The sequence below is a fragment of the Drosophila elegans genome, unplaced genomic scaffold, assembly GCF_018152505.1.
Source record: "Drosophila elegans isolate 14027-0461.03 unplaced genomic scaffold, ASM1815250v1 contig_149, whole genome shotgun sequence".
In the NCBI taxonomy this organism is placed as follows: domain Eukaryota; kingdom Metazoa; phylum Arthropoda; class Insecta; order Diptera; family Drosophilidae; genus Drosophila; species Drosophila elegans.
Window position 1 is genome coordinate 21,169,845 of NW_024545513.1, and position 17,949 is coordinate 21,187,793.

The 17,949-nt window shown below is 41.6% G+C and overlaps 2 protein-coding genes across 6 annotated transcripts in view; one reads left to right on the forward strand and one right to left on the reverse strand.

The window, feature by feature from the left end:
* LOC108147654 (AF4/FMR2 family member lilli) overlaps positions 1 to 10,854 on the forward strand; it is a 47,689-nt gene extending 36,835 nt beyond the window's left edge. For 3 of the 5 annotated variants that reach the window (XM_017274332.2, XM_041710850.1, XM_041710849.1), the window contains 5 exons: positions 4,165 to 5,097; positions 6,188 to 8,700; positions 8,769 to 8,928; positions 10,111 to 10,279; positions 10,352 to 10,854. In XM_017274332.2, coding sequence (XP_017129821.2) covers positions 4,165 to 5,097; positions 6,188 to 8,700; positions 8,769 to 8,928; positions 10,111 to 10,279; positions 10,352 to 10,583 — 4,007 coding nt within the window. In that variant the 3' untranslated portion in view covers positions 10,584 to 10,854. Of the gene's footprint in view, positions 1 to 1,580; positions 2,539 to 4,164; positions 5,098 to 6,187; positions 8,701 to 8,768; positions 8,929 to 10,110; positions 10,280 to 10,351 lie in introns of all 5 variants that reach the window. The other 2 variants (XM_017274333.2, XM_017274334.2) reach the window with 1 other exon arrangement.
* A 4,793-nt stretch (positions 10,855 to 15,647) lies between these two features.
* Positions 15,648 to 17,047, reverse strand: LOC108147704 (heterogeneous nuclear ribonucleoprotein A3 homolog 2). Its single transcript, XM_017274427.2, has 2 exons — positions 16,929 to 17,047; positions 15,648 to 16,236 (listed from the first exon to the last, which is right to left on the reverse strand). The coding sequence occupies exons 1-2, from the start codon at positions 16,996 to 16,998 to the stop codon at positions 15,836 to 15,838; spliced, it is 471 nt and encodes a 156-aa protein (XP_017129916.1). The 5' UTR covers positions 16,999 to 17,047; the 3' UTR covers positions 15,648 to 15,835.
* Positions 17,048 to 17,949: the final 902 nt, after the last annotated feature.

Genomic DNA, 17,949 nt, shown 5'->3' on the forward strand with positions numbered 1-17,949 from the left:
GCGATGGCATAAAATAACAATAATGATGACAGCACCTGGCCTGCACTCGAGCGCCATCTATCCCATTTCCCCACTCCCTTAAAGTCTGCCCCCATTCTAACGACTAGCGAAGAGTCAGCCCCACCTCCCTCTTACCAACGGCACCACATGCTGGCCAGTGCTGACACAATTTCGGTTCTGAACGTCACCAACATCCTTTGCTTACTAACTCTTATCCAAACTAAATAAGAAAAATTAAGTAAAACGGTTTTACCATGTATGTGTTTAAAAACAACAAATGTTTTGTCTAGTTCCTGTTACGTTCTGATCTTCTGATAAAGTCTTATAAATAATTAATCAATTCAGTCAAAGAGTTTGGTTATCCGTTTTTCATCCATTTTAGCGTACTTTTTTAGTAACTAATTTTCTATAAATTTTTACCCTAATGGGGGGAATTTTAACTTTTAAAAACTAGATAAAGCATAAATTTAAAGATTAGCGATTTGACAATTTTGACGTACAAAATTTAAGTGTTAGTAGAAATTTTAAATATCCAAAACGGTACCTTTTCAAAAATCGTCAAATCGATTCTGCTTTTTCTTTTAATTTTACATTCAATAATCGTTTAAAGTATTATATAAACCACCTGGCTGTTTCCACTACATTTGAATGAAGATAAAAAAAAGCTAGATCGGCATCACTACTGCGGGCGCTATTGTGCGTGACGTCAGCGCTCTACGTACTATATGCTACGTGCCGAAGTCCCTGTCCCTTTGTCTCTGCACGCGTCTCTGCCAACGTCGGTTTTCACACACTGCAACTTCGGATGTTTCATTGCTGTGCATACTCGGTTTTGGTCGTCACTGGTCGTTTGTTTGGCTTTTTAGCTTATAGAAACAGAAGGTGCGAGAAATAGTGTTAGCAAGATGCGAATACGGACAGACTGATATCGGGAGCAAGAGTTTCTTTCATCAGTGGTTTGTCGTACGAAAAGCACGTCTAGGTGAGTTCTTAGTTAGGCCACTTGATGTCTGAAAACTCCATGGTAGTAGTACCTAGGGTCTTTTCGCAACACCTCTCCAAAAAGCCTTTGAAGCAGTCAAAATCAATATAAAATATAAACAAATTAAAATGACAACAGAATATGGAAAAATAAATGGAAATTCTACAGATCAAAATTTAAAAAAATTGAAAATAAAAACTTTAAACTCGGGAACAATAAAAAATGTACAACGAAAATGCCTAATAAAGGTATACAATTTAATGATTTATAATGAAAATCAAAAACAAAAAGTGACCAAATAAACAAAGAAATCTCCAGAAAATTGCTTAAAACTCTTGATAAATAAATACACAGTTCAACAGCTAAAAACTTGTTGCCAACCAAGAAAGTCTCTTGTGAATTAGCCAAAATCGCTCGTTAAAAAAACACTTCACAACTGCGTTAAAGTTCCAATGGCCGCGTTCTCCAGCACTGTTTATCACTAATTGATTTCCAATAAACTGAACATTTTACATTTTTAAAACTACAAAGTGCTCAAAGTGTAGCCGGTGAACGCGGCCAATATGTGTTTTTCCCTAACTTATCTTTGTGATTGCAGCCCGTCAAATGAAAAATTCGATAAACTTTAGATAATCCAATGGAAAATTATGTAAAACGTCTACAAAAAGCGGTATTAAAAATATTGAAGAACCAAGCGAGAGAAATGTTTAAAACAAGAGTTGCCTTAACAATAGAACTTCCTTGTTGACTTACATATACATATACATATATATACAAATACATATACAATACAAATACAATATTAAAGAATATTATATACAACAATAAAAAAAAAAAATTAAAAAAATAAAAAACGACAACAACAAATATCACGGAAACAAGAAGCATATATAAGTCATAAGTATATTTTTTATACGAGAGCAAAGCTAGTGGGCATACTTGGAACCGCAAATCGAAAATGCGCCTAAAAGAGACCACAAAAAAGTCGGCGCCACCAGCAACAGCATCATCAGCAGCAGCAGCCAGCCACAACAAGTTCGTACCGCTGTCCGGCGATCTGCTGAGCACGCTCCACATCACGCCGCCACACCATCAATTGCCGCTTTCCGTGCAGCTGCAACACCAGCTGCACCAGCAACATCAGCTGCATCAGCAACATCAGCAACATCAGCAACATCAGCAGCAACACCAGCAACATCAGCAACGCTGCTCCAGTGTGGGCAGCACCAGCAGCAGCGGCACCTGCGAAACGGACCGCTCCTCCCAATCCGCCGGCTGCTGCTCGTCGGCACTCTCGCCCGCCGCTGGTATGATGCCCGGTCTGGGGGGAGTGAGCGAAGGATTGGGTCCTGGAGTGGGAGCGGGAGTTGGAGTTGGAGCGGGAGTGGGAGCCAGAGCGGTACCGCCGTCGCCAGGTGACGAGGCCTCTGCCTCTGCCTCCGCCTCCGCTGCCGCTGTGCTGGCGGCCAACATAGCCGAGTCGTTCACGTTCCTGCAACAGCATGCGGCGCATCATTTTCGCGACATTTTGTATGCGGCCCACATGCTGGGAAGAGGTAAAGGAGTCACCAGTGGGTGGTGGGGGGTGGTATGGTGGGATGGTTGCTATCGTTACACGACCTGCTGCTGTGGGCAGCAAACTGGAGCCGCTCAACTGGTTTCGCTAGCTGTTTTTTTTTTTTTTTTTGTATTTTTTGTTTTTCGGTCAGGCCAACTTTCACTTTATGCATTGTTGCCGCACTTCACTGCGCATTGCCTCGCCTTGCACTTGCCCCCGCTCACTAAAAGCTCCCTTAGTTGGCACCCCAGTCGTCCCAAGCGTTTCCTTTTAGAACCCAAAGATTATTGAAATTCAGGAAAGTTCGCAAACAATACAATTTCCATTGTCCATTGAATGTTCGAACATTTAAAAACATAACAACTTTATAAACTTTATAAACAACTTTATAATTTCAAAATATACTAAAACTCATTAACAGTAAATTAAACTTTAATCTCCAAGTCTCTTTTGCTTCGGTTGCAACACTATGGTTCAAAGTTCACAAATCGACCTTTAAAACAGCATACATTTATGTCCGTTTAGCATTGAGTTTAGGTTTTTATTGCATTAATACTACTAAAATGTAAAACTAAACAAAAACGAAATTTGATTATTCCGTAAACAGAAAATCAAACAAAATAGGAAATAGGTCAAAGGTCAAAGGCAAATATTATTGATTAGTAGATTTCGCTAGAATTTTCGTTATGGCCATTGCACTTAAATGGGTTAAATGTCAATAAATTTGTGTACTAATTCTAAAAATAAAGCAAGACCTCTACAAAATCGCACGTTGTTAGTCTAAAGTAGAATTTCAAAACCAAGCCTCGCATGCATATCAAAAATATATTTATTTATGTTGTATTTTTCTTATAAACTATTGGTTTTGATAACAAATTAGTAAATGTATTATTTTATTTCATATTTAGCTAATATATTTGTTATTTATTTAACCATTCATTTGTATTCAATATCAGTGAAATGACTAATTTTATTTGAAATTGCAATGGACAACCAGTATTTTTCAATATTTTCTTGTAACTAAACTTTTTACTTTAGTTGGTTTTATATTAATTTGCTGAAATTTAACTTGAACCTTGCTGATTTGTTAAAAGTATTATTTTACAATATTTTGCAATATATTTGGCAATTAAATAACATTATATAATTATAGAAATAATTATTTTATCATTGATTTTTATACCTTTGACTGATCACCTTTCATATTTATACTTTTACTTTAAAAATTGAGACATGTCATTCAAAATACGTTTTCCAATGTTTTCCCCAAATTTGTATATAAAAAAATAATATAAATAATGTTTACACAAATATTAATTATCTTACGAGCTCAATCAGTTCAATAAAATACTTATATTAATCGGGGCATAATCGTAATAATAAGTCTACGTTCCAAAAACTTGTATTGTAACGAGACTTGTAGCAAAGGCATAGTCTTGCTATGTAGGACATATACAATAACTTTATGAAAATTAATTTAAATGATTATAAATAAATACATAGATATGCAATTTATTAATTCTTGTACATGATAAGCCCATAAATCCATAGAAATACAATTTATTAATACTGAAACTCTGGATTGATGACTAACGTTCTACCATCTCGTTTATGTATTTTGCAGGCTACTATCAGCCGGCTGGACCGCTGATCTCACCGCATGTGATCGCCGCCCCGCCGCCGCCGCCCGCGCAAGTGAAGAAGCTGCAGGAGGAGGACGGCGCCGCCCCCGTCGTCGGTTCGCCCACGCAGCAGCAGCATCAGGCGGCCGCCGAAGCCGCTGATCAGTCGCAGGCACCGTCGCACGCGCACGCCCACGTACACGGCCACGCCCACAATCCGCAGCAGCAGGCGCAGCACCCGCCGCAGCCACAGCCGTATCCGGCCAGTGCCGTGGCGGCCGCAGCCGCTGCAGCAGCCGCCGCCGCCCACCAGGGCGTGCCCTACTCCCGCTCGATGCACGCGGCCCAGATGCACTACTCGACCGCCTATCCGCCCAACTACTACGCTCCATACCCGGGCGAGGTCATGTGCTACTCGCCGCCCACCTACCAGCCCTACTTCTCGAGCAAGGTCTACCAGCCGTCGCACGCCGGCCATCCTGCCGCCCATCCGCAGGTTCCGCCGCCGCCGCCGGGCGCCTACCGCCGCTACCCCTACTATCAGCACACTGGTCCGCCGCCACCGCCGCACGAGCTCTACGAGCAGCAGCAGCAGCAGCAGCAACAACAACAACAGCCGCCGCCACCGCCGCCGCCCGTCTCGTCCGGTCCGCCGCCGTCGCAGCAGCAACAGCAACAGCAGCCGCAGCCGCCCACCAGCAGCAGCAGCGGCAGTTCGGGAGCAGCAGGATCAGCAGGAGCAGCGGGTGTACCAGCTGGCAGCCAGCTGGTCCCAGCCCACCAGCAGCAGCAGCAGCCTCAGCAACACCATCAGCAGCAGCAGCAGCACCTGGAGCACTACCCCGGACCGCCCAGCTACTACGCCGGCTACAGTCCCGGCGGAGGAGCCGCCTCCGGCCAGTGCTACACGCGCAGCCTGCAAGGACCGTATATGGGTAAGGAAAAGTATGGTCCAGTCCCGGATGATGCAGTGCAGCCACTGCGAGGAGTTGCCAACGTAGCTAGCCAGCACTTTCCAACGTCGAAGGAAACTGAAACGCGTGTCACTCAAATTGATCTCGATATGGTTTTTGAAGAGCTTTTAAATTTTACTGGGGTCATGAAAATAGTAGTTTTTTTTAGCTTATGGAAATAGCAATAAAATCTAGTTTTGCAGCACCTTTTGAACTTTATACTTTTATATTTTATGAAGCTAATACTATGATCAAAATGGTGCATCTAGAAAAATTCACATTTTTCAAAAAAAAAAAAAAAAAAAAAAAAATATAAAATATAAAAACCAAAAGAAATTTGCTCATTTTTTAAATTAAAAATATTAATGTAAAAGCAAATATTTGTATTCCAACAAAAAGCGAGAAAAATTATATTTACAACACTTACATAAGTGAATTTTATAGAATTATTAACAATATTCATTTTTCTTGAAACTTAAATAATATCAAAATTATAAATAAATTCTTCATTGGTAACTAATCATTAAGATAAATTAAAACAAAAGTTTTCCTATACCTTAAAGGTATGTTTTTGGGAACTTTACTTTGTGCCACTACCATTATTATGACCGCAGCTGTAAGTATACTCCTGATCAGCATAACTAGCAGAGTTAGTATAGCCTTGTCTATCTGTGCGTGTGTTTGCTAATTTTTAAAGCTCAGAAAATTGTTGTATGTGTAAAGGATATGAATATAAATCGCTGAATTAAGTACACTGATCATGTTGAAATTTCTGATGTTGTCTCTTGCGGTATAAATGATAATTAAGGCTGCATAGTTATAGAAAGTCCCTAAAACTAGTATTTAGTTGATAAAGCATAGACTAAACTTTGGTTACAAAGGACCAATTTTTAAAAATTTGTCTCGAAAAGTTTCTAAATTAAGGATCTTATGAAAATTCCTGAAATAAATCGAAATATAATTTTGCATCCTCTTCAAATGAAGTTCAGATACCTATTATGATCGATAAGTTGGCCACACTCCTTGGCAGAAACATTTATTTAAAACACCAATCCGCCTTGGCTCTTTGCAGAGTATCCACCGCAGTGTCCCTGTCCAATGCCACAATCGTGTCCAAAAAACGTCCATACTGGGCCTCATATTGGTAGCAACATCATCAGCAACATCGACCACCAGAGCAGCAGCAAGAACAGCAGCAGCGGCAGCAGCAGCAGCAGCAATATGTTGCTGAGTGCCTCGAGCAACAGCAATACCAGCAGCAGCAGCAACAGCAGCAACAACAGCAGCGCCAGCAGCAGCAACAGTACTTTGACTGCCTGCAGCAGCGCTACGACAACAACTACAGCGTCAGCGTTGACTACCAGTAGAGGCCCAGTGAAAAATGTGACCCCCAACAAAAGCGACAGTGGCAGCAACACCAACAGCAGCACCAGCAGCACCAGCAGCAGCTGCAACACCAGCAACAGCAGCAACAGCAGCAGCCAGACAAGTGAGATGACCACGCGGGCAACAGCAGCAACCAATACGAACACGACGGCAACCACCGCCACCACGGGCACCCAGTGCCAGATGCTCGTCAAGACGGAGCTCCAGGGCGAACATCCGAATCCGACTCAAAATCCAAATCCCCAGTTGACCAAGATGCAGTACGAGGCGCACGTGATGCCGCCGCCCACGCCGCCGGAGAGCTACTGTGCCAGCGACGAGAAGCTGCTCGACGATCAGGAGCAGGAGGCCGAACTGGAGTTGCGCCTGCGTCTGGGTCTGCGGCTGGAAAAGCATCAGCAGCATCAGCAGCAGCATCAGCACATCGAGGCGTACGACCTCACCTGCAGCACCCCGCCCCCAGTCAACAGCGTCCCTCAAGCGGCGACGGCAGCAGCAGCAGCAGCAGCAGGAATGCCGCCGCGCAAGGCGAGGATCGGCAAGAGCATGGCCAGAGAGATGGTCTATGCAGCCCAGCAGCAGCAGCAGCAGCAGCAGTTGCAGCAGCTGCCGGAGAAGCAGTTAAAGCAGCCGAAGGAAGCGGATGCGGAGGCGGGACCAGAGTTGCCTTTCGTACTTAAAGCGGAAATCAAAGCCGAAACCAAAATCAAAATCGAGCACGATGGCGAAACCCAGCAGGAGGTCAGCACACATATCAGCCAACTGCCGGACCTCAAGCCCACCATCAAAACGGAGCCAGAGCAGGATCAAGAGCAGGATCAAGAGCAGGATCAGGAGCAGGAAGTTACTCCTCCTGTGGCCAAAACAGAGGAGGAGCTGGAAAAGGAAAAGGAGAACGAGAAGGAGAAGCCCGGTGGCAGCAAGCAGCGGATCAACCTGCTGGCCTCCAACGGTGGCAACAAGAAGACCAAGACGAAGCACAGCTACAAGAGCCTGATCAAACAGGCCGAGCCCAAGGACTACCTGTGTCCCGGCCGTCGGTTCGTCCGTCGCCACGGCCGTGCCCCGGCCAAGTACGCCAAGCGGCGTCAGATGATCCTCACGCAGCGGCAGCAGCAGCGCATGCGTTTGCAGCGACGCGAGCAGCAGCAACAGCGACGCCAGCAACGCGAAGCGGCGGCGGCAGCAGGAACAGCAGCTGCAGCAGCAGCAGCACAAGAAGCTTCTCCAAAGGTAACGCCTTCAGAGGCCGGAACCGAAGCGGCCGTCATGCAGGAACAGCAGCAGCAGCAGCAGCAGCAGCAGCTCAGCAGCTCGGCCACGCCCAGTGCCTCGCCGAAGAGGGCGCGGCCGCGAAAGCAAGAGATTGCCGCTCTCCATCTGCTCGAGGGTCTGGACACGGCGCTGAGTCGGGGATACTTCAGCGATCCGGAGCTGAACCACAGCAGTCGCAAGCAGGCGCCAACGGCGGTGGGCGGTGGCCTCTATGCCGCCGCCTCGCCGCTGACCCTGGCCCCCGACGATCAACGGGGCAAGCAGGGTCCCGCCGCCGAGAAGCGTTCCAAGTCGGAGACCAAGAAGCCGCCGGCGGAAGCCGCTTCCCTGCCGCCCTGCAAGAAGCCACGCAAACAGGCCGCCGCCGGTCCAAAGACCAAGAGCAAGGGCAAGAAGTCTACAGCGGGAGCGGGAGCGGGAGCAGCTGCATCCACGGCAGAGACACAAACGCAAACAGCTGTCAATCAGGAGACCAACAACAATGAGTACCAGACGGCAGATCTGCAGGCTCAAAAGCTCAGTGAGTCGCCGTCAGCGAATGTCGGCGATGCAACAGCAACAGCAACAGGAACAGCAACAGCAACCTCCCAACAGCAGCAACATTCCGATGAGCAGCATCAGTTTCTGGTGCCCAATCAGCCGGCGGTGGCTGCCGTCCAAGCAACCGCCATTCCTCATCCGCCCAATCGTCAAGGTCAGACGACGACGTCTACGACGACGACGACTACGACGACGACGCACACGAAGCGGGCTAGATCGCGTTGCAAGTTCGGCAATCGCAAGCGCCAGAGGCAGCGACCCGGTGGCGTCAGCTACGAACTGGATGTGACCCTGCCGCCGGCCACCAAGGCCAATGTGGTGCCCAAGTGGAACAACGGATGGATGTGGTCGGGCAAGGCCTACCAGGGTGCCGTCTTTTTAAACGTAAGTGTGCGCCATGGCGATTGGTCTTATGCATTTTTGCCCATTTAACCACATTTTGTATGCCACAGAGTGACGATCCGCTGGTGCTGCGCACCTGCTACGATGCCATGCGGCATGTGGAGGGCGACATCATCCGGCTGCGGGACTGTGTGCTGCTCAAGGCCAACGAGGACAACGAGCTGCCCTATGTGGCCAAGGTGGCGCACCTCTGGCAGAACCCAGAAGACGGTGAGTGTCCCGCCAATAGGGACAGCAAGCTGTAGGGCCCCTCAAAATATGTTTATATAAGTTTAAGTGTGTTCGTGATTCCTTTGCCGCCAAAGTTTGTTATTATTTCATGGGATATATAATAAAATCAATATTAACTCACTTACTTAGTTTCCCCATTTAATACTTTACAATTTACAAGCTTATAAACTGTAAGCATACAATAATTTTCATATTAATTTGTTGTGTGTGCGCAAACAAGTTCGAAAATCTCTCGGTTCAGTTGACTATATTCTCTAGCAGGGATTTCCACGCATATGCAATCAGTCCGCAGATGTTATTATATTATATATTATTATATATATATATAAAGTAAATTGATGCATTCTACCCATTAGTTTTTAAGCTATTTCAATGAAATGTTAGGCAAAGAATAGGAAAATTGGAATCACATATAATAAGTTGAGTTAAAAGTTTGCAACGCAGTGAAGGAGATATTTTCGACCCTATAAACCCTATAATATTAGCACCACTTTGTCCGTCCGTTCTTGTGTACGTTTCCTAAAGTGATTCCAAAACATGGTGATGGTTTACAATTTTGGAATAACGATTTAATTTTATAAAAATCAATCCCGATATCAAACAGCTGCCAAAGGACGATCGAAAAATTCACATAGCTTTATTGTTCCTAAACATGTTCGGATAAAAATTGAACTATAATCGTTTTAGAGAATATTTTTTTTTCTTATTTTTTAATAAGAAATGTACGTTACTTGAGATATAAATATTTTTTGCGATTTCAAAAATACATTTTAAATTGTATAGAAATCTAACGGCTAGAATTCATAGTTGCTTTTGAAACGATCGAAGAATACATTTATCGAAATATCCTGAATACCCAGTTTATGGTACTGTTTCTGCGTATACTTAATGTGCATACGGCAAATTACACGAACAATTTTACAGAGAGTTTTTTTAATAAGATCGAATTAGCCAACATCTTCATTTATGTCAATCATAACTAATTTTCGTAATCAAAATATAAATACATTGTTAATTTTAATTATATTCATAGTCAATCCAATCACATCGTACAAAAACACTTAATTAAAGAAGCTATAAAACTGATTGCAGACCAAATTCCCCTTTTTGTTATTATTTGACTATCGAACCTAATGTAAAATCGTAAACTTATGCTTGAAGGGGAGATGATGATGTCGCTGCTGTGGTACTATCGGCCGGAGCACACTGATCAGGGACGGCAGCGCAACGATTGTCCGGACGAGGTTTATGCCTCCCGGCACCGCGACCACAACTCGGTGGCCTGCGTCGAGGACAAGTGCTATGTGCTCACCTTCAGCGAGTACTGCAGGTGAGTTGAACGCTCGAGGAGCTGTTCTTGTTGATTGGATTGTAACGATGTTTCTCCTGCCACCCCCCTTAGGTATCGTCGCCGCCTGCGTGCCGCCGAGGAGGATGTGGAAGACGTGAGCATCGTGCCGCGAAGGCCAACCAGTACCAGTGGCACTGGCACCGTTCCCAGGCATTCGGTGAGAACGGTGCCGGAGCACACCAATCCGGAGCTGGTCATGTTCTGCCGCAGAGCCTACGAGTTCCGGACGCGACGTCTGCTCAAGCTGCCCCAGAAGAACGGGCTGGTGTGCGGCTCCAGCTAGCGCAAGGCATGATAGATGAACTTTGGAGCGTAGGAACAGAACATTAACTAGCTTAAATTCGGAATGCGATGACGATGGCGATGGCGATCGGAGGAGCGAAACGAGGGCCCTGACAGAGGACAAGGCAAAGGAAATCATAGAAAGAAAGTTACATTGTTTTGATCAGTCTACAGTATTGTTAAAGATATTGTTTGTCTTTGTTGTTGAAAGAGAGATGCGAAATCTTGCAAATAAGAGGTCCGGTCTGTGCAGCTGCATTCGTTGTTCCTAACCAAATATCGATTGCTCTCGTTGCGCCTCCTCGTTCGGAGTTCCCCGGATACGGACACGTACACGTACACGTACACTATCTCTGTCGGGGCAGGATAGAAGACACACAGCTACACACCCAGTTACCCAGATACCCAGACACACGGCTAACACCCAGACACACAACAGACCAAATTGTAGGCGAGGGATTCGCACTTAGATGTGAGAAAGAAAGGGATTACTTTGGGAAGCAACTGCTGGGAGAAGCATTAAATATTTTACATTGTATTACTTAACTTATTTATTCTGACAACAGCCAACACCAACCTTTCCCCCCCCCTTCCCACACACACACACACACACGGATATTTTTGTTATTAAGTTGTATGTATTTATTATCATTAATATCGAGTTAGTCAGCATTCTGTGTACAGTTTTCCGTTCGCTTTTGCTCTTGTCTTAAGAAATTCCTTGAACCGATGGCCGATATAAATATCCATCAGTTTTCCCTTGTTTCTCAGAAATCATTTTAATAAACCTTTGCTAACTAAATGTTTTGGGCGCCACAGAAAACTCTTTTAACAGGCAGCCAATTGAAAATCATTAATCAAAAAAAAAATTATTAAACAACTCGACAACAGAGTGTACTACATTACAGGTGTCTCGTTAAGTAAAGTAAAATAAGTTTTATGCGTACAAACTATAGGTAGTCTTTTAAACGCATCAAAAACTTTAAAAATTCTGTGACGCCGCCAGTCTACCGACTTTAAAACCTAATGATTTCTGTATTAAAAGGGAGAATTGAATCGGGCCCCTTATTTGTTCAACAAACAACCATCAATAATTTTCGAGGCTATCTTGAGTTACGGTTTTCCACTCTCGTTTCATTTACAACCAAAATTCAAAATTTCGTAATCTTAATTTAGTCAATAAATTCGGATATATGTAAAACCAGGCTTAACCTATTGATGCTCAGGCAAATACTTTGCGCACAGACAGACCAACTTAACATTAACTATTAATTCTTTGAAATGAGATTTCTGGCTCCAAAGGCGGAAAACTGGAAGACTTGACATCGATTTTTTGCTAGGCACTGTTTGTATATTTTTTTAGTTGTTGTTAGTTTTTGTAAGCGAAGGAAAAACATTTTGTACTCTCGAATTGAGAATTATTTTTTGTTTTCAGCTTTTTTTTTTTTGGAAATTTGATTTCAGCTGTATCATTTTCTGTTTTACTTTATAATTCAGCTACAAACAGTTAAAAATAATGTTTAAAAAAAGAACAACAGAAACAACAACAAGTCACATTATATTAAATATATAAATATATATCTATATATATATATATATATATATATATAGTTCTATACAAACAAATATCCGTATTCATATAAATATTTTTTTTAATCCTAATTTAATTTAGTTTTAACGTTTTTAGTTACTAAGTTTGTATTGCAAATAGTTTGTTTTATACCAAATACACAAAAAAACATAATGCGATTATAAAAAAAAACCTATTTATGCACACCCAAACACACATACATCTATGCACAAGTGTATAGTTTTATAAATATATATATATGAATTGTATGTAGTATTTTTTAAACCTTTTTTTCCTGTTTTTCTTTTTGGTTTTTGGTTTTTGGTCTTCAATTGTGACATGAAAGCGGAGAGTTCTTTTTGGAGCCTACTTTCGGGCTGACAATGGAAAGAATTTGTTTCCAGATCTGCTGGATGCGTGGGCGGTTAGGTGTAGGCTAGTAGGCGTGGCAATGTGTAGAGCTATGGGTAAAGCAACGTAGGACAACTGGAAATGCTGTCGACGCTTTGGAATAGAATGTGCAAAAGATAGAAATCGTATATAAATACACACATATATAGGGAGCATAGCCAGACATATGATACAAGTATACAACAACAGGAACTCACACACACACATACACACACACACACACTCACGCACACAAGGATCGATCCATTAATACATATGTATACCTAGAGAAGCAGGACGATGAATGAATTCAATTAGTGAAAATCAACAAGCAACCGAAAATTGTAGCCTAAATTACCAAAACAAAACAAAACGAAACAAAACAATATATTTGTATGTCATATATTATATATACACAATACATATACATATACATACACATATACATATATATATAGATATATATATATATATACTGGAGCCTTGTTCCTGCTGGGCCAATTACAAGGACACATATATATTTCTATAGGCAAATTGAAGGTACCACAGGAAGCAACCACAACAGAAAGCAATTCAAATCAGTTTGTATTATAGATGGGAGACGTCCAAGGTTTTGGCGTTCTTCACAGCAGAGTACAGTGAACCCCCACTAACAGAAACAAAACCACACACACACACACACCCACACAAGTTTAAAGATGAACCAAAAATGTGGATCCCTTATTGTATTTTGTAGAGAAATCTTAAGCCCAAGAAACTCGTTTGAAAATCATTTCATTCCAATCTGATCAGAGTAGTTCGGCATGATAATTTCCATATAGTTATTAGTTATAGTTATACGTCTGTGAGCCCACGGTCTGATCTTTTTCCTCGATATTTGCTTTAAGAAATACATTTTTTAAAAACCATAACGTACCATTGAAAATCCACAACACAACAAATGCAAAACGAACATTAAACCGAGCAAGAACAAAATAAATCAAATAAAACCAGGAAGAACAAAAACAAAACAAGATCAATAAAACAAATCCAATATAATTATTGTTTATTACTAGACTAATAAATGTATTTTTTGGCAGATTACACGAAGTCTCGTAATTCACTTTTGGGTATCGACACTCGGGCATTATTACTGGTATTACCTTAGTAAAACCTTCGATCCAGGCCAAATCAAGTTCACACGACGCGGCAATAAAAACGAATAAACAAGTGCAATTACATGGGTTCGATTGAATCGATTTGGGCATGGACACCACAAATTACTAAAGCAATACATTTTTAATTACTATGGAGGATTTATCATCATACTTTGCAGAAACAGGCTACTAAAACCGCAATGTTATCAAGAAGTTATTAGTTCTGACTAACCCTTTGACGCATTCTTAATCACTTGTACGAATTCAAATACCTTCACCGAAAAACACTAAAAACGAGTGTTTCCAGATATGGAGTGATAAAAATACTAAACGTGTTTCGGTATATGTATTTGCTGCCCTAAAAGAAATTTTAGATTCAATCGTCATAAACCTTTCTTTTAAGTATACATTTTTATTGGTTTTATGGTTGGTTAAGTACCAAATGTCCAGGGTTTTCCCTGCCTGCATGAGTCGGATCCGCCAGCTCTATTTCCTGACACATCACGTCCCCCAAAAAAGTGGCGGGAATGATAATCATCGCCAGCACGTAAGACTGAGAACCGAAATCAAAAGTGATCATACTTTGACATTGACATCGCGTCGCTTAGTAGCCGACAGAACAGGCGAAAACAAAATCTTTTGCTTGGGCAATTAAGTTAATCGCCGGGTAAATTGTACCCTCGGTTATATTCGTTGTAGAAGAAAGTCAGATCCAGTACGTATGCTTCTCTATGTGCTAATTAGTGCCTACAAGTGCATGTCTCAATTATCCGACCATATTTACATGCAAACACATGTATTCTGTGTGTTCTCGTATCTTTTTGGGGTGCCAATGAGCTCACGGGGCCCTGTGACTCAGTTAAGTTGGCCCAAAGCTTTATCAACAGGTGTCGACCCGTCCGATGTTTGTTTACTTGTTTATTGTCTCTATATCTATAGCTATATCTATAGCTGTCTTTGTGTTTGTTTTCATTTCGATTTCGTTTCTTGGGTGTTTTTGTTTGGCGTTCGCCTTCCGGGAGGAGGCCAATTACATGGGCGTTGCTCGTCTAACTATATCAATTGTGTGGGCGTGCCCCACGAAGATGACGTATCTGATCTGCTAATTTGGCTTCTTAGTCACTAAACTGCGCAGCTGCGTGTGAAACAATAATTTGTGAATTTCACGAACTCAGATGCACACAATTAGCGAATATTGAGAGTATCGGCAGAATGCCTTTTTTGTCAAATATGAAAATCCGGTTGTAATATTCGAAAGTTGTTTGTTTAATATAAAATATCCCCTAAGACCATGCTTGAAAACGGCTATTTAAAATTAAATCAAGTATCCAAGTATCAAGTTTCCTCCGCTATTAACATACTTTTCGAACAGTATTCAAAAAGTTAAAGAAATAATTTTTTCAAAATATTTTTTCTGTTCTCCAAAGATATGCTTTTTTCAGGTTTATTTTCAGCTTTAACCCGTATTACAAATCCAGTAAAAAACTTTTAACGCAGTGAAGAAAACATTTCCGACCCCACAAAGTATTCATATTCTTTATCACAAGCTGTCTGGTTGTTCGTTTCTACACAAAATTAGTAATGGGTGTCATTTTTTCAGAAGCCTTATTTTTATTGCAGGTTGTAAACCGAAACCGGTCGCCCTAAACGACTTTATTATATAGCTTTAAAAAATATAATAGTTAAAAATCAATTTGGGCCTTCAATTTAATTTATTTAGTCTCATTTTATTTTTCAAATATTTGAATTTAGTTCTATATAAATCGGGTCACTATATAAAATAGCTGCCATAGGAATGTAAATGTACAGAACTAAATGTTTTTCATGATCTCTAAAATATGTTATTTCCAAATTGGTAAATTCGACCATTTCGTTCCTTTTTTTTAACTATAATTAATTTAAATTGGAATTGGCTTTTGTAGATCTTCTGTACTTCTGTTGGCAAAGTGTCAGTAGAAAAAGTATTAACTATTGTTAATTTTTATTGAAATCTCATAACGAGCAAAAAACTTAGAAAAACAAACCATTGGCCTGATATTCAGTTTTTTAATTAATAATAAAATTTACATATTTGAACATTTAACATAAATTAAACTTAGAAATTAAGTAAAAAAAAAAACGCCGCACACAATAAACACTTCCCGCGCTGCAACCGCATTAAAGTCGCGTGGTGGCCAGCGTTAGGCCAATTGCTAATGCCAAGGTCGCCAGCATCGAGGTGCTAATGACCCCGGCCGCGTTCTGGTAGCCGTAAGACCCCGGATAGTTGGGATCCGGCCGCACGCCCATGTAGCCGGGCTGTCCGGGCTGCCCGGCCTGGTTGCCGTAGGAAAAGGGTCGGCCGTGCTCATCCGTGCCGCTTACGTAGTACGCTCCGTTACCGCCTGCTCCGCCGTAGGAGCCCCTCGAATCGATTCCTGCGTAGCCGTAGCTGTACTGCGGATCCTGGCCACTGAGACTGCCCGGCGGATGCATTCCGCCCGACTGAGCGTTCGACCAGGCGCCCACGCCAGCCGTATTCCCATTGTTCCAGTGCACCGTTCCGGCCTGAGCGTCCACTGGATTAATGAAAGAAGTATTAGCATCCAAGTTGAAAGGTACTTTCTAAATTTATATCCATTTAACTGGTCGTAAACGATGCATCAGCTTTGGAAAACGAATTATGTTGGTCGTAAACGAAGCATTAGCAGCCACGCACCTCAGAACTGAACGCCATTTAAAAAAAATTATTAATACATTTAGCTGATTCATTGATCTGAGTATAAAATAAACATACTGCACGCGCAGCTGATGCATCGTTTACAGCCAACCTACTGCATGACCTCAGTAATTTTGTTTGTTTTGCTATTTAGCACATCTTACTAGAATTTATTTGTAAAATTGTTGATATCTTTTTATGGCACTACTGCAAGAAACTCTTAGAAATCTCTCCTAGTGCGTAGCATACATTGAATTATTAAATCAAAACTTTCACTGTAAAGTAATTTTCACTTCTCTTATGATTCTTGCCAAAAAAGAAATCACTTTTTTTAATTAAAAAAAATATTTTCTAAAACGGGTTATTTAATATTCCAACTAAAAATGATTTTGCAGTGCACTATTATCCATTATTGTTTGGTTTGTTAAGTTTTGCGAGAGTTACTTTCTTTCCATTGAATTTCTAGCATGGTTTCTATTAGCTTTGTTAGCTGCTTGTTAGGTTCTTATGCTTTCTATTTCGTTTTTGATCGATTTTCCAGACCCCACTCACCCGCACTTAATTTGGCGAGTGCCAAGCAGATCACAATGCTGACACTCAAGATCCGATTGAAATTCGACATGTTTACCGATTGCGCGCTTTACTCCAACTAAACCGCTGACAAAGTTCCGGCGACGGTTTTAAACTCGTTTCACAGGCCCGGCTCTCAATCGCAATCGCTATTTGCTGTTGCCAGTCATCATCATTTGTTGTTGTTGACTTTAATTGTTTTCCACTCAATTTAAAGGGAATTTTAAGTTCGACTGATCGTCGCTCTGAAGATAGAAACATTTGCATAACAATTTTTTTTGATTTTTAATTTGAAAGTACTCTTCAAACTAGTGTTGCATTTATATTTATCTTATATTTAATTTATAATTTTTTGTTTTAAATAGTCTTTGGATGTTAAAAATGTTGTTTTAAATAGTCTTTGGATGTTAAAAAAAAAAACAAACGAACAACTTCAGTTGTATTATTTGTGTTCATATTTCGTATAGTTTTGAACCTCTTTTAGTTGTTAATCAAAATCAGGCTGGCCGCGATGCAACATATTTTAGTATTGGATACTGAGTAAGTAGAAGTTACTTACTGGTTTGGTAGTGCATTAAAGATTCGCCTGCCAGCGTTCACAAAACTTACCTAAATCGGAGGGATTAGTTTATTTTCAAATTCGAAACACGCAATATGATGTGGATGCGGTTAAAATGTTCGGTCGACGTGAGAATCTCATGCATTTGTTTTTGCTCGTTTGTTTTTTTTTTTTTGCACTGTATAGAACACGTTAATTTGTTGGGTCATTAATGATATGCACGACTCGGTCCAGGGCCATCGAGGGTTAAAGGGGGCCGCCCATGTTGGTTTGCCCGAAAAGCTGGAGACATCTCCACATCTTTGATGATCGCCCGAACTGCATTTAACATTCAGCGGCTCTTTTCTGTTGGTCATATTTTACAAATGTAACATACATTCATGTTTTGTTTTCCATCTGTTTCACACATTTCAGGTGATTCGAGTGGCTCCGAGGGAGCCAAAC

Excerpts from the sequence above, each read along its gene's own strand:
- LOC108147704 (XM_017274427.2), bottom strand. The coding sequence starts at position 16,998 with ATGTCGAATTTCAATCGGATCTTGAGTGTCAGCATTGTGATCTGCTTG. Across the intron at positions 16,237-16,928 it reads ACTCGCCAAATTAAGTGCGG|TGGACGCTCAGGCCGGAACG; the intron begins GTGAGTGGGGTC and ends TCATTAATCCAG.